General features: G+C 45.9%; 1 protein-coding gene across 4 annotated transcripts in view; it reads right to left on the bottom strand.

Moving 5' to 3' along the window:
• The window catches only part of dscaml1 (Down syndrome cell adhesion molecule like 1), a 58,642-nt gene that overhangs the window by 17,121 nt on the left and 26,351 nt on the right, over nucleotides 1–15,170 (bottom strand). For 3 of the 4 annotated variants that reach the window (XM_061281083.1, XM_061281082.1, XM_061281081.1), the window contains exons 4-12: nucleotides 6,398–6,544; nucleotides 6,039–6,317; nucleotides 4,954–5,229; nucleotides 4,568–4,867; nucleotides 2,670–2,812; nucleotides 2,460–2,589; nucleotides 687–965; nucleotides 474–602; nucleotides 205–384 (exon numbers count right to left, since the gene is read on the bottom strand). In XM_061281083.1, coding sequence (XP_061137067.1) covers nucleotides 205–384; nucleotides 474–602; nucleotides 687–965; nucleotides 2,460–2,589; nucleotides 2,670–2,812; nucleotides 4,568–4,867; nucleotides 4,954–5,229; nucleotides 6,039–6,317; nucleotides 6,398–6,544 — 1,863 coding nt within the window. Of the gene's footprint in view, nucleotides 1–204; nucleotides 385–473; nucleotides 603–686; nucleotides 966–2,459; nucleotides 2,590–2,669; nucleotides 2,813–4,567; nucleotides 4,868–4,953; nucleotides 5,230–6,038; nucleotides 6,318–6,397; nucleotides 6,545–15,170 lie in introns of those variants that run through there. The other variant, XR_009714703.1, reaches the window with a different exon arrangement.

The following is a 15,170-nucleotide window of genomic DNA, read 5'->3' as shown; positions in this document are numbered from 1 at the left end:
GATTGCAGATAATGATTAAGCTCAAAGTGGTTTTGATTGTCTGGAGACATCTCCCCAGGGTTCGGGGGGGATCAATTGCTCACTTGCTCGACATTCTCACAACCTAGCCAATATATGTCCACAGGTTTAAATTAGCCATCTTCATGGCTAGCTGCTAGCTTCGTCCATCTTTGTCTTAAATACATATATCGTGGTTCTACTCACTCTTAACAGTGAGCGCCATGCTCTTGCTGATGTCGGAGCCCACCCCGTTGGAGGCCTGACACAGGTAGAAGCCACGATCCTCTTCCAGGACGTGACGGATGAGTAGCGAACCGTTGTTCATGATCTGGATTCGGCCCGTCAGAGGCACGGGGTGGTACTGCTGTGGGTTCCCGATGCCCGCTGAGACAAAATACAGAGGAGAGAGAAATGGATTTTTTTTTGTGGGCGGTGACGGGGGCGAAACAAAAATTAAGAATGGGATTTTGTACCTAGCGCGCTTTTGCCGTGCTTCCACATGACCTTGGGAGGAGGGTAGCCATCAACTGAGCAGTTGAGAATCCCCGACTTCCCGTAGATTCCGTCCTGGTTGTTGGGCTGCACCACAAAACGAGGAGGCACTGCAGGGAATGAAGTTTCAAGCCCATCATTTCGCATTTTGAAGGCCAAAAAAATGAGATGGTTTGAAATGTAACGGGTTTCACCTGTGACAGTGAGCTGCCTCTCAGTGCTCACGGTGGCAGCGTCGTTGCTGGCGATGCAGGTGTAGTTGCCGTTGTGCTTCAGCGACACCTTGGAGATCTGCAAGGAGCTCATGAACTCCTTGGTGTCGATGGTGATGCCCGAGGAAGGCACGATCTCCTGGCCGTCCTTGCGCCACGTGATGCGGATGGGCATGTCGCCGGACGCCACCACGCAAGCGATGTACATCAACTTGCCGATGGAGGTCGGCGGGAAGTCAAACGGCTGGATCAGCGGAGGAACTAGGCGTGGTGACGTCACGGCAACGTGCGATGAAAAGAAACAACGCGAGGACAGGAAACAGGGTGAAGTACAGGGCAGGAGAGCGGGAGACGACGGGCCGGGCCGGTCGTGGAAATAAAGCCGAGACGGGAATCCAAACGGTTTTGATGGTTGTTTAAATGAGCAGGGGGTGAGGAAGAGGTGAAGACAGAGATTCAAAGTCAGATATGAAGAAGTGAAGGATGGAATACAGAGAGGTGGAATATGAGGGGAGAGACGTGCCCATTTGGAGAAGTGAGGGCACGGAAAGGACACGAGGTGTTGAGTCAGCCGTGCGTGGGGTAGAGGTGAGGTGAGAACAAAGCAGAGAAGGGAGAGAGATAGAAGACGAAAAAAAAAAAAAAAAAGTTCATCAAATCACCCAAATGAATGTCGACCCTCCCTCAAAGCTGCTAAAGCATCGGTGTCAAACTCGAGGCTCGGGGGCCAGCTACATCATTTTATGTGGCCCGCAAAGATGTGTCAATACTAAAATGACAAATTGTCTCCTTAAAAAAAATATGGCTGGCAATATTTACTACCATTCAGTTTTTACTCGTCGAAACAAATGATTCATCCCTTTGTTGTCATAATGGCCCGCCGAAGGAAACGACGATTACGACGAAACGAAATTGACACTCCTGTTGGAAAGCCTTTTTGCCAGCCTATCTCCGCCCACTGCGCCGGTGCCCCCCGCCAACCTCGCCACTCCAACCCGCCCTGCCCTGATAAAGCCAACCCATAATAGCTGCTCTAATTAGGGCCCCCATCCACAGGGGGAGAATGGTGTTGCTATGGAAACCCATGGAGGTGATTTAGAGTTGGGGAGGGTGGCGGCGGTTTACAGCTGAGACATCTGGGGGATTTAATCTGGACCTCATTAAAATTCATCTAATTAAATCAGAGACATGACGAGCACACGTTGGCATCGCCGCACTTTGCAAACGCACGTACGCAAACAGGAGGCGGCGTTATTTTTCCGCCAACAATGCGGGGCGCCGCAGAGGGCAAAGTGAATGAACACGCCAGGCGACAGGGAAAACCCCAAAACATCCGCCACACATGTACACATGTGTAAATCCGATCGGATAGCACTAGATTGGGCTCCGGGTAATTGCCGAGTGGATGCGAGAGCGCGCGAGGCCTCGCCGCCCCTTAATCAGGGGTTATTAGAGGCAATGCATACACGCTTTATTCTCTTCCTGCTTTAACTCGCAACACTGGAATATTTCCCTTTTGCTCTCACGAGCAAGAATCTGATGAATTGAGACACTTTCTATTCCAACGCTAAAAAGTTAGCCAAATTCTGGGAGTGGCTACATGCGTACAGATACGAAGAAGACTTTCACTACTACTAGCAGCCACAGGATAAAGAATATATGAGAAAGAATATTTTTAGATTGTCTGTCTGTCTACATGTGTTGCTGCATAGTTTGTGTTCTGTTTTGGAACTTGATTAGTATGGCGTGACTCACCTTTGACTGTGATGTAAACAGTTTGCTTGATGAACAACTGAGGTTGGATGAGTACACTGCAGATGTAAGCTCCCTCGTCCATCCCCTTCTGGACATCAGTAAGCTTCAGGGTGCCGTTTTCAAACACCACCTGCGAAAAAAATACAATCTCAGTTCCAATGAATTATTATTTTTTGACACGTATTAATCTCAACTACTCTAAGACTTTACCTGGCGATGGTTGTCAGGTAGCAGAAGTCCCTCCTTGTACCAGTTGATGGAGTAATACGGGTAGCCGATCACTCGGCAGTTCACAAAACAGCTTCGTCCTGCCACGGCCGTGATGTTCTTCATCGGTCGAATCCGTGGATTGCCTGATTAACAGACGGTGGGAAAGGGGGGAAAAAAAACAGAGACAGAAAGAGGGAGAGATTTGACCAGAAGGAGAAGAGAGGAAAAGGAGATCATCAGTTGATGGTGCCGCACTTGGGCGTGGAATTTTTGCAATTTTTGGGAAGGAATTACAGGGGGGGAGGGGGAAGGGTCGTGGGGAAGGCATGGACAAGGAGGGCAAGAAGAGAAAAATTTCAAAGAATGATCCTGATTGAGGAAAATTATTATTATAAGTATTATTATTTTATACCACTCATAAAAACTATGAGTAGTAGCCAATTCTGTGACCAAAAATGTCAACAGTGGCAACAATACGAGACAAAAATAGATACTACAGTAAGAGAGAGAAATGGAAAATGTGTCAACAGGACAAGCGCGAGCATCCCCTCAATCATCCTTCACCTGTTGCCTGACCTTCTCTTCTTCCAGTTCATCTTTGTATTTGTCTCTGTTAACCATCCTTCCCCCCTTCAGCCGCTCTCCTCCATTTCTCAGTGTGTGCCGAGCTTTGAAGTCTCAGCTTTGACGAGCCAAAGATGTATTATTCAGCAGCGCCGTCTCGCGAGCGCACAGACGCCAAAAAAAAAAAAAACACACGGAGATATCCAGTATATCCACGTGTATGTTCAATCTCAGCAATGGCGAGCTGCGGATGGAGCGAGAGAAAGAGACAGCACGGGACACCGAGCGCGAGATGTGTCCATCAGGGTCAGTCATCATCCTGACAGGACCGGTCCTGTCACCACAATTTACCGTCACTCGATCCATATGCCGGCACTCCTCTTTTCTCATCGCATCCATCTACGGGACAAGCATCTGCTTCATGCTCTTCTTCCTCTCTTACAAACCGCGTGTTAAACGACACACCGTCCATCTTGGAATGGAATTGGGCGTAGCGTTATGTACACCTGCACTGTATGTATATATTTATTTAATATACGTACTCTCTGCTTTCTGGTGGAATTAAGAATTTATCTGCCTGTCCTGGTACATCGCTAGCAAAGACTGATGATGGATCACTTAAGCTAAATGGATAATTGATAAGTAATTGATCATCAGATAAATATCAGATAATTATTATAAGTATTAAATATAATTTTGATACACCATTTTCTTCTTTAATAATGTCCATACTCTTGGATATATTAATATTAGCCGAAATATTTCATCCTCCATTGCAGCAAGCACATTTTTTTCCCCTAAAATTAGACATTTGGAAATATTAACTTGACATTGAAAAACAATGACAAACGTTTTTGTCTATTTTTGATTATCGTCCAAATCAGTAAGTGAAACCAAATGTGCTTTTTCTGCAGCCACTTTAAAATATTAAAAAATACTTGAGGCATTAATAGAGAGAAAATAAATAAACAAAAACTTAAAATAAATAGAAAGAAAGAAAGAAAGAAAGAAAGAAAGAAAGAAAGAAAGAAAGAAAGAAAGAAAGAAAGAAAGAAAGAAAGAAAGAAAGAAAGAAAGAAAGAAAGAAAGAAAGAAAGAAAGAAAGAAAGAAAGAAAGAAAGAAAGAAAGAAAGAAAGAAAGAAAGAAAGAAAGAAAGAAAGAAAGAAAGAAAGAAAGAAAGAAAGAAAGAAAGAAAAAGAAAGAAAGAAAAAGAAAGAAAGAAAGAAAGATAAAGAAATTGGAGGGTCGAGGACAGGATAGGGGTCGGGGAGCGGGTAGGGTTGAGGCCGTGTGAAGCCTTGAGTATGACTGATATTGAAAAGTAGACAGGCACCTCTTACGTTTATGCGCGCTTGGTACTCGGCGCTACCGGCCGAGTTTCGTGCGGCGCACCGATACAATCCTCCGTCGCGAATCTGCGGGTTGCTGACGTTGACGTAGCTCACGGCGCTCCCGTCCGAGTGCGTGTACTGACTGGCTCGCACGCGGGACAGATCGCGGGCCACCGGCTCGTCGTCCAGGGTCCAGGTGATGGTCGGCGGAGGCGCTCCTTTGGCGGTGCACATCAGGGAAAAGGGCTCGCCTGGGACGACCACCTTCTCACTGAAGGAAGCCACGATTCGTGGGGTACCATCTGATGAAAAGAAACCCAGACACTACTCAAGCCAAACGGTCCCTTTCTCAACATCTGCTTGGAATGGTGCTTTTGATGAACCTCACCTTCCAGCAGTATGATGGAGAAGTCCTGGGCGGTTTGGCCCTTGCGCGTGGCAAAGCACTGGTAAGCTCCCGAGTGTCTTTTCTGAGCCGCCGAAATGAACAAGGTCTCGTTGTGAGCGCCTTGGATGGAGAAGTGCTGGTCAGGCAGGATGGGCTCGGTGTTACGGTACCACGACACGGTGTAGTGAGGAGAACCCTGGACGGCGCAGGATAGGATGACCGTGCTGCTGATGCCCGTCTTGAGGTTCTTGGGGGACAAGGTGACCCGAAGGGGCTCTAAAGATGGGTGGTAACATTGAGTTTAGTTCACAGAGCAATGTCGATTTTTTTTAAGCTGATGCTGATTGCAATATGGACATTTTTGCAAAAATCAATTTGCTGATTTTTTTATTGTTGTCATGTATTAATGTGTAAAAAAAGGTTGTTTTAATTTTTTTTTTTTCTTTTAGTGTAGCTGCTCATTTATTAAAAAAACATTTTAAAAAAATCCCACTCCTCCCTTTAGGTACCGACAAGTTAAATAATTGAAGTTTAACGCAAAAGATGATCTGACACTTAGCTGAAAATGGAGCTCACGCTTTGCATGTCTGCTTTTGTTTCATTACATACCGTGCATCTTCCATTGCATGTGTCTATGTGTGTGTGTGGATGCTAAAGCACGATGAAAATCACACAGAGCGACATAAAGGGGGGAGAAAATGTCAGTGAACAATAAAGCAGCTGGTGTTAGGTGCTCTGGGCTCCTCAATGTGTGTGAGGCTGGGTGCAAGTGACAGTGCATGTGCACAAGATGACTCTTTAGAGGCTTATAGCTTGTGTGTGTGTGTGTGTGTCCTCGCTCCTATATGCCGTGTCACTGCACGTTTGCGAGCTGTGTCGTGACGTGCCTTGTGGCCAGTCCACCCAATGTCCGTTGACGTTCTTACTTCCCAACCCCCAAAGCCCTCTTGGCTATTCTACAAGTGTGACAACGTCTCTCCTGTTTCAACTTCTCACGAGGACAAAAGTATCAATTCATTTCAAAGTCTACCGTGATACAAAGCTCCGATTGGTCAACTTCGAAATACTATTTGAATGTGACCCACCAATGATGTTGAGGTGACCCGTCACCTCTTTGGAGCCGAAGCTGTTGGTGACCTCGCAGATGTAGTTGCCGCTGTCTTCCAGCCTCAAGTCCGAAATGGTGAGGCCCGTGATACGCCGGGTCCAGCGGGAGTCCGCCGGCAGCGGCCGGCCATCCTTCAACCATCTAATGGCCGGGTTTGGGTAGCCGGATGCGATGCAGGGCAGCTCCACGATGTGCCCTGCCTTCATCTCACCGGACTGGAAACTGTCCAGTAGTGACGGGGTGGACTCCGTAGGGTCTGAAGGAGGCAAGCGATATAAGCGACTGACTGACTTTGTGATCCTTGCACCACATGCGCCAGTCCAAAAAGTGGCTTACCCATAACAGAGAGCCGGGCTCCATTACTCTGTCGAGTCTCGCCGCTGTACTTGTGCTTGGTGATACAGCGGTACGTGGACAGAGCGTCTTCCTTCTGCACCTCGGAGATATACAGTGCTCCAAATGAGGTCAGGAAGAAACGGTTACCTGGGGTCGACGACGGGAGAAAAGAGAGGACGATACATGAGTTGTCATCACATCCAGAATTTCAAGCGTGGAAAGGTGCATCTGCGCCGTTGTGGGTGTGAACACCGAACAGAGTCGATTTGATTTGCGAGAAAAATAATTCCTCTCATTTCAATCCAGACTGTAAGTTCTTATTTATTATGGAAGACTTTTTATTTTTGCAGAAGAAGCTGCAGAGAGCTGCCGCTGATAACGCAGTTCTCACACGGGAGTGGCATCGTGGTGGTTGTATGACTCATGAATGAAAAACATCCTCACTATGGCAACAGTCAACCTGCCCGCCACCATTCACTCTCAACAGGACACGCTAATTAAGTTACAATCCTCCTCTAATGGAAAACATGACTTTTTGCAGGAATCAGATAAAAAGAGATTTGTGAAGAATTTGTGGCTCTTTTTTTTTTTTTGCTGCTATTATCTCCTTTGTAAGGTGCTTGGAAAACTCTTGAGGCACACACATTCCGTGGCTCTTTGGTTTGGTTATTTTTGCTGCTATCATCTCCAAGGTTCTTGGAAAACTTTTGAGGAACACACAATTGGAAATACGAAGAAAGAAAAAAGCCGACCACAGCACTTAGCTAAACACATGAGAGCTTTTAACATGTCCCATCCGTCCAAAGAGATATACACCGCAGAGAAGGATAGATGAGAAAGAGAAGGAAAAGAAACTATGGGAGTCATTGTAGATGTTAATCATTGATGTGTGCGTGTGTATCGCTGTAACTGCAGATTAGTGTCATTTTTATTCCAGTTCTGGCCGTGATTCATCCACATGTCAAGAAAAGTGTGTGTGTGTGCGTGGAAGGGGACGAGAAAGCGACAGGGAGGAAAAGATGAGGAGAGTGAATTTCAGTGTTTGATTCTTTCCGCTTGCCTAACTGCTTTTGTATTCCATCCCAAGCCCAAAGGGTTATTTTAGACAGCGCACACTTCAGGCTTTCGCACAAAGTGTGTGCGAGTGTGTGTGTGTTTGCTGTTGTTTGCTTTGCATGTTCCCATGTCTCTTTACAAGGCTGACAAGAGAAGAACCCGGTAGAACACGGGTGGACCGCCGAAAGGACGCACACAGAAGTACACACACATTTCGATGTGACAGAAAGGACGGAAGGTGTCATTTCCAAGCCTGCCCTGTTTTTCCCAACCTGGCTATTAAGTATAATGTGCAATTGTCGAGTGGAACTCACCGCTCTCTCTGTCACAACAGCCCGTGAGAGGGGGGGGGGGGCGGGGAGTGCATGGAGATGGTGAAAGGAGAGATGAATGAGGAGGAGCTTTGCAGTGTTGGAGGAAACATGATTGTATTTTATTGACTGTATGCTCCGGTGTGACATTTTTTGGAATGGTCTCGTTTGGCCGTGTCTCAAAGTGTGTGCTGGCTTTTAATCATTATTTCATTCCTGGGATGCAAAGAACTTTTCATAATCGAGTTGATTATTTTGCCGATCGGTTTGTCGATTCATCAACCAACCTCCATGTACATATTGAAAAACAAGACAAATGATATTGCAGAAAACAAATGAATTATGACTTACTTCCTGTTTTGGTCTGTAATATAGAAAATAGTCAAAAATGACAAGTGTTTTCCAAACTAAAAAAAAAAACGTTTTATTTGTGCTCAACACAAAGGTTGTCAGTCAGCTTTCATTGAGGACGATAAAAATGGGGTCATATTTACTGCTGAGAAGATGGAATTTCAATCGATTGGACAATTTTAAATTTACCGTTTTTTTCCATGTATAATGCGCCCCCATGTATAATACGCACCCTAAAAATGGCATGGTGATGCTGGAAAAAAGCCTGTACCCATGTATAATACGCACCCAAATTTTGACTCCTACTTAAGTCCGTGAACGTAAAATGATTTCAGAAAAAAGATCATCTTTGGGAACAACCGGATGTTATTCTGCCGGTCATTATCACTGCGCATGCGCTAGCATACTCAATAGCGAAGAAATGTTTCGGATTTGTGTAGGGTACATTGTGACAGCAAACGAGCAGGTGATCTAGCAAGCGTCTGATACGAGAGCATCGTGTTCGTATGGAGCGTGTTTGAAGTGAACAGCAGAGAAGAAAGCGCATCCGTAATGGCGGCCTCCGTATGATATCCGGATAAAATAAAATCAATAAAAAAATTGTACCCATGTATAATGCGCACCCCAGATTTTAGGACAATAAATTAGTTAAATTTTGCGCATTATACATGGAAGAAAACGGTAATAAAAGGATCCAAGTGAAAATATCAATCGATTTTTAATTGAATAGTTATCAATTAATCATTGTAGCTCTACTGTAGAATAGTGTTCTATATGTGGGTGTATGTAAAAAAACAAAAAATCACAGCTGGTAAATTATGAAATCAAATATTTTCTATGATTGTCCATGTACATCTTGATTCTTGTTGTGGCCTGTAGCTTGTCTACCATCTGGATGACTGGATCCGTCGGCCCTTTGCATCTAATACCTGACATTGGCTGTGGAGGACGCCGCCCTAACAGGTAAGAAGGGCAGCAGATGGAGATTGATGAAGGGAGGGAGTGAGAGCACAGATCAAGAGCAACAAGCTGCCGGGAGCGATGGGGCCACAGAAAGAGAGAGAGGGAGGGAGGGAGAGGGTCGAGGGCCAAAGCAATTCCTCCACGTCTTGGTCTCCTCGTGGGAGACGAGATCAATTCCTGTCTAGTCTGCCAACGCCTCCGGGATTGTTGTCGTTGAATGCATCTTTGTAAACACTCATGCGTCATAGTCTGCTTTTCTCTAATTATTTTTTTTTTTAACGCAGGGGTGGGGCTGGGGGGGCTCCATCCCAGCATGCCCTCACATCCTCCATATTTCCTGACCTCCTCTCTTTTCTTCCTGCCATCCTCCACTTTGCCCTCCACCTCTTTCAATCTCTGCCTTCCACCCCCCCTTCTTTAGTAGGAGGGTGTGTAAGTAATGGAGTTCGGTTCAGCTGATTGGCCCGAGGCGGTGCGTCGAGCCAAGTGCAGAGAGAAGCCCCGTGTGTGTGTGTGTGTTTTTGTAGTGTATGTCTACACACACATGCAAATACTGAGAGTAGAAAAAGGTGAGGAAAAAAAACGGTTTGGAGAGCCTTGGAGCATCGCTTGTCTCGCCCAAAGTTCCCAGTGAGAGACAGCACAAACCTCTATTTAAAAAAAAAAAAAAAGGTGGGGTGTTAAAGGGAAACAAAAAACAGGTGCTGCTAAATATGGATTACTATATCTGCCATTTTCAAAGAGCTTCTGCCAAAATGAGGGAGCGAGACGAGGCGAGGCGAGGCGGAAGTAGAAAAAACGCTCGCGCTAATGAAAGGATCCGCCGAATGTTGCCAGCACGCAGGCTGGAGCCAAAAAAATCAAGTGGCAAAATATATATTTATTTTCACATTCAAACTAGTCGAGGGACACGAGACCAAAATAGATGAAACGGCGAGCGAGGGGAAAAAGGGAGAGGAAATGGCGTCAATTGGGCTCTGCCATGCAAATGAAGGCGGCGCTGCAGCAATGCTAACTAACAGCAATTCACACTGTTGGACTCATCACTTATTAATGCTCTAACCCCCCCCCCCCAAGCCCCTCCCTTCCTCCTGCTTCCCTTCATCACGGCGTTTTTTTCTCAGCTTCTCGTTCACCCATTTCCCTGCTTTCGTCAGGATCTTTTTTTTTCCGCTCGCTGGCTGTTGCTAGGGCCCGTGCGCTCGCGTAACAACAGCTGGGTAGGGGGCGCTGTGGTGTGCCAGTGCGCGTGTACCCTTCATCTCGCCGCCTCGAACAGAAGCCCACGTTTCAACAATGGCGACGGAGGGGGGAGAAAGTGCTGAATTGCTGGGTAATTGATTAGTAGGCCTGGATTAGAGGCCGCAGTGGGGCCGAGCGCTTTGCTTTGCCTATTAATAAAAACAGTTTGGGATTTTTAGGCGAGCACGGACACGGACGCCTGCGCGTGTATCCAAGTCTATTCTTAGCGTAAATATTGATTCATTGTCTGTGACTCACTCATGTTTGTTTCCACACTTCCAATTCCATCCCTTCAAACTTCCTGAAATGAATCATCACCATTTTCAATGGTAGAGACTTTTAAACCTCTTGGTAACCAGTTTGAGTGATCGAACATGTAGTTCAGCGCCTGCTCTCGGAATCTTTCAAAGTAAACAATCTCACTCCTAGTAAATCACGTACAACATGGCCAATAACAGCATGCGCATGCTCGGTTGGAGGAACACACAATTTAGCAGCGGCTAAAAGTACCCACGCAAACGGATAGAAACGAGGCACTGGAGAACATGTCGAACGAGGAAGGTTCCATTCCATTTGCTTCATGCGGTGACCGAAATATAAGATAGCAGCAGGAACAACGATGCAACCCAAATGCACTGGCGTCGGGATATCCGCGGAAGAGCGCAAGCATTGAGACTCGTTGCTTTGTTTATTTGGGAGCTTTTCTTATTTTGCTTTGTAGCCCTCCGCAGGCCACTGAAATCTTTTTAAAGCACACCAGGCAAAGCCTTTAAATGTGATAGTACTCTCACCTCCAAGAAATCATCTACAACAAGGAGACTCTGGGAGAACATAAAAAAAAAATCGGACTTGGGGAAGTATGTAAATATTCAGCCATCCATACACTCATCCATACACTCATCCATACACTCATCCATACACTCATCCATACACTCATCCATACACTCATCCATCCATCCATCCATCCATCCATCCATCCATCCATCCATCCATCCATCCATCCATCCATCCATCCATCCATCCATCCATCCATCCATCCATCCACCATATACTAAATAAAATTGCATTGCCTGGCCTCATTGACAGTAATTAGTGATGCATTTTTCATAATTTACCAGAACGTGGCAGAAACAAAAAGAAGCATCTGAGATGAGGTAACTTAATGCCTGCTAATTCATTTGAGTCGCAGATTGAGCGAACGAGTAAAGCGGCGCACTCGATACGTTCAAGGTCTGCGCTCATTCAGCACCACGGACAGCGACAACATTGCTTCAGACTGCCACGTTCAGTGCCGCCTGTTAAAAGGAGATTTGACTTATTTATCCATCTTCAGCAGTAGAAAGGTTCTTGTTAAAATTAATTTGACAACCTCATTATTTATTTAAGCTTTTTCATTATTATTATCTCCGTACGATTAAAAGCTTAAAAAAACGCATTTTGCTTGATGATACTGACAGAAAAAAGAAAAAAATCACCAGTGTCACACAAATGATTGTGTTTGAATAACACTGTAACACAAAGTACGCGGTCGTGCTGTGCTTTCTGGCACGGCTCCGCCTCTTCTGGTGGTTCATTTACTTGGTAATTACCAAGGGTCCATTATGGCTGATTTCGAGCAGGCACTAGGAAGGACTAAAAGCTATTTCATTTGTGCCGCTCATATTTAACGCCCCTCTTTGCTTCATGTATGTACATGCAGGCAGGCACCCAACTACGCATGCATGCATGATATAAAAAAAAAAAAAAAATTTTTAAAAATGACTCGTGCAAAAGTGAGTTCATTCAGTGAGCTTGCATGTACACACTAGTGACAATTCAGTTATATGTTGGTAAGGTCTTCAAATAAATAAATAAATAAATAAATAAATAAATAAATAAATAAATAAATAAATAAATAAATAAATAAATAAATAAATAAATAAATAAATAAATAAATAAATAAATAAATAAATAAATAAATAAACAAACAAACAAACAAACAAACAGTCATTCATGGTACGGCTGGACAATTGAAAAACCAAATTGCAATTTCCTCTTCCCTGCAATAAAACCATTGGAATTTAAATTTAGGATTTTTTGTTTTAACCAATTACATTCGTGCCACCATTTAGACCTGCTCTTAGGTAGTCTGAAATCTTGTCTACTTTTTGCCACCAAATTTGCAAGACACGCCAAATTGCAAAGTCCATTTGAATTGGATTAATTGCCCTCTGCCCCCCCCACAACCAACCAAGCCAGAGTATTAACAACCCATTACAAGGACAGATGAATGAAAATGAACCCCGCGTGTCAAATCAATGGCGGCCTCTCCTTGGCGATCCCCCTCCAACGCTATCATTTCCTTATTTTGCTCTCATCCGTTCTGTCATAGGGGCGTGAAGCAGTGGCGTGTTTGACAAAGGGAAATCGACACCTCGCGACAACAAGCTCCGAGCGTCCTCCTCCTCTTCCCCTCGCTCTAGTATGAAATGAACACTTGCTCCTATCTCCCCTCTATTCACGTTCAAAGCAGTCTATAATAGACGAGCAAACCAGCAGAGAAAGAGCCACAAGGAAGGTGAGATTTTTTTTACTCAATGGCCGACAAAGGCCTACGTGAGGACTTGTGTGAAAATAGCCAGTTGTTCAATGGCAATGTTGTACGCAGCACTCTTTTGGTTTGCTTTTCAGGTACAGCGTGATCTGAGGTAAGCGGAGACCTAATGCCTCATTAAAAAGACATGTTTCACTGTCAAATGCCAGCTGCCCAGCCCCCGTCGAGCACACACGGGCCTCCTGTTACAATATGTGGCTTTCCCTTGGTCACGAGTGCTAATTACTCATTTGTTAAACCAATTTCAAATGAGAAACTATTCAATTTCAAAATCAGTTTGGCATAGAAATGAATGGAAATGTGTTCCGGGGTCAAAACTCGAGTTATACAAGAGCAGCAAGGGGGGAAAAAAAAAATAATCCTCTTGAATTCTATCCTCGTCTTAAGCTCGTTAGTGTCTTTTGTATCTTCTTTAAGTCCCACAAACGGCACCCAAAAAAATGTCGCTCCCCCCCTCGACACACACACAAACATATTTTTCAGACTTGTCAACATGCAGTTTATTGTGTTGCTATCGTCTTTAATTATTCAGCCTCATGGTTTATAAATACGGACATGCTCGCCAGTCATGAGAAGGCTAACGGGATGAGGCTAATGCATTATAAACACACAATACACACACACACACACCTTACAGAGTGACCTTAATTCAGGAAAAAAATAGACAACAGAATGGTAATTTCACACACAGGTCCGCTTTTGTGTGTTTGTCATTCATTATGTAGAGGAAGGTGCTCTGGGAAAATCTTCTGAGAGCAGAACTTCTTGCGCTATTGTAATCAAACGCTTCATCTCGTTGTAAAGTCATGCATAGGCAATACGCGCTGGCGTGTTGACAGATCTTTTCCGACATCACGTATGACCTTTTGCGGCGCCTTCGAAATGCGATATAGTGGATTATATATTCTCAAGAATATGCACAGCCATCCATTTTCTCTCACGTTGAGGTGGAGCCCATCCTGGCTGACCATGTTAAATATTGCCGAAATAGAAATAACGCTATTTATTAGGAAAGAGTCACACCTTCAAATATTTTACACACTGGCGCCAGCAATTTTGAGATTTCGAGAAAGCACGGGAAGCCTGCCAAAGCTGCTGGCCGTGCCGCGCCGCGCCGGCCTACTCGCCCTTTCGCAACACCGTGTTGCCGTGATGTGCCGCAGTATGTTAGCCGTGACACGTACACAGTGTCGGGAAGCGGGAGGTCATCGGGGAGCGCGGCCGGCGCTCGCATGGCTGCACCTTGCGTGGCAGGCGGGAGGCCGGAGAGGCAGGGAGGGGAAAGGCAGGACTCTTTGTTGCTGGGCATCTTGGCGACACAGATGTAAAAAAAAGAGGAGGAAGGGGGCGGAGTCAAAGAAGGAGGATTTAATGAGGGATGATGGGTAGCGAAGGGACTCCAGACACAGATGTGCCCGATTGGGAGTGGAGCAGCGGTGACACGCTAAAAGCAGCTACAGACGAGGAAGGCGAGGCCCGAGGGTCTAGGAGGGCCTGAGGAACAAGTTAGGAGGGGGCGGGGCAGGGGGGGGGGACGCGAATGCGTAGCCTCCCTTCCTGCCTGACTGTTTCTACGTCTCTTCTGCCTCACTGCCCCACGACACTCTGTCCCACTTTAGCCCAACGTCAAAGGCAAAGCAAAGGGGGAGGGGCCGTAAAAAGCCACGAGAGGGCTAATTGGAGGAGAGTGACGAGGAACTCCGCCGGACGGACGTAAGATGGAGACGGCGCTTTTATGCACGGCGGATACGCAAACAATCCCTCGACGGGAGAATTCTTTTGTCCGCCTGCCGCACTTAGCATACGCAGAGTCACACACGCAGCCAAGCAAGCGCAAACGTCGCCTTGCTTATGCTCCGGAGCGGCCGTGCAGTCAGCCGTGTTTTGAGGTCATGTCAGATGATCCGCCGTCCCGTGGCGGCCCGGTGAAGGCGCTCGCGAAAATAAACACGCTAAGCAAACACCGCGTCCACCTTCGCCGGGCTTTGTTTTGTTTCGGCCAAACGTGGCCCGACCGCTTTCGATGGGCGCATCTGTCAGCGCGAACAATTTAGCGGCGGGAATCAAAGTTAGCAAAGATGGTGCGGTTGCAGCGGCGGAGAAACAATTACGGGTGTAGGGAATGAAGGATGGAGGTGTTTATATAATGGATGAGCGCAGTTCCACAGAGGCCGCTGACATCTGCTGCAACGTGGCTAACGCTAGGCCGCCTCAAGCCGGAGAAGAAAAACACAAAGCCACTTCATAATCAAAAATC

This window comes from Syngnathus typhle, linkage group LG6 (genome assembly GCF_033458585.1).
Source record: "Syngnathus typhle isolate RoL2023-S1 ecotype Sweden linkage group LG6, RoL_Styp_1.0, whole genome shotgun sequence".
NCBI lineage: Eukaryota > Metazoa > Chordata > Actinopteri > Syngnathiformes > Syngnathidae > Syngnathus > Syngnathus typhle.
The sequence above is the reverse complement of the archived record's forward strand: the minus strand, read 5'-3'. Positions and strand labels throughout refer to the sequence as shown.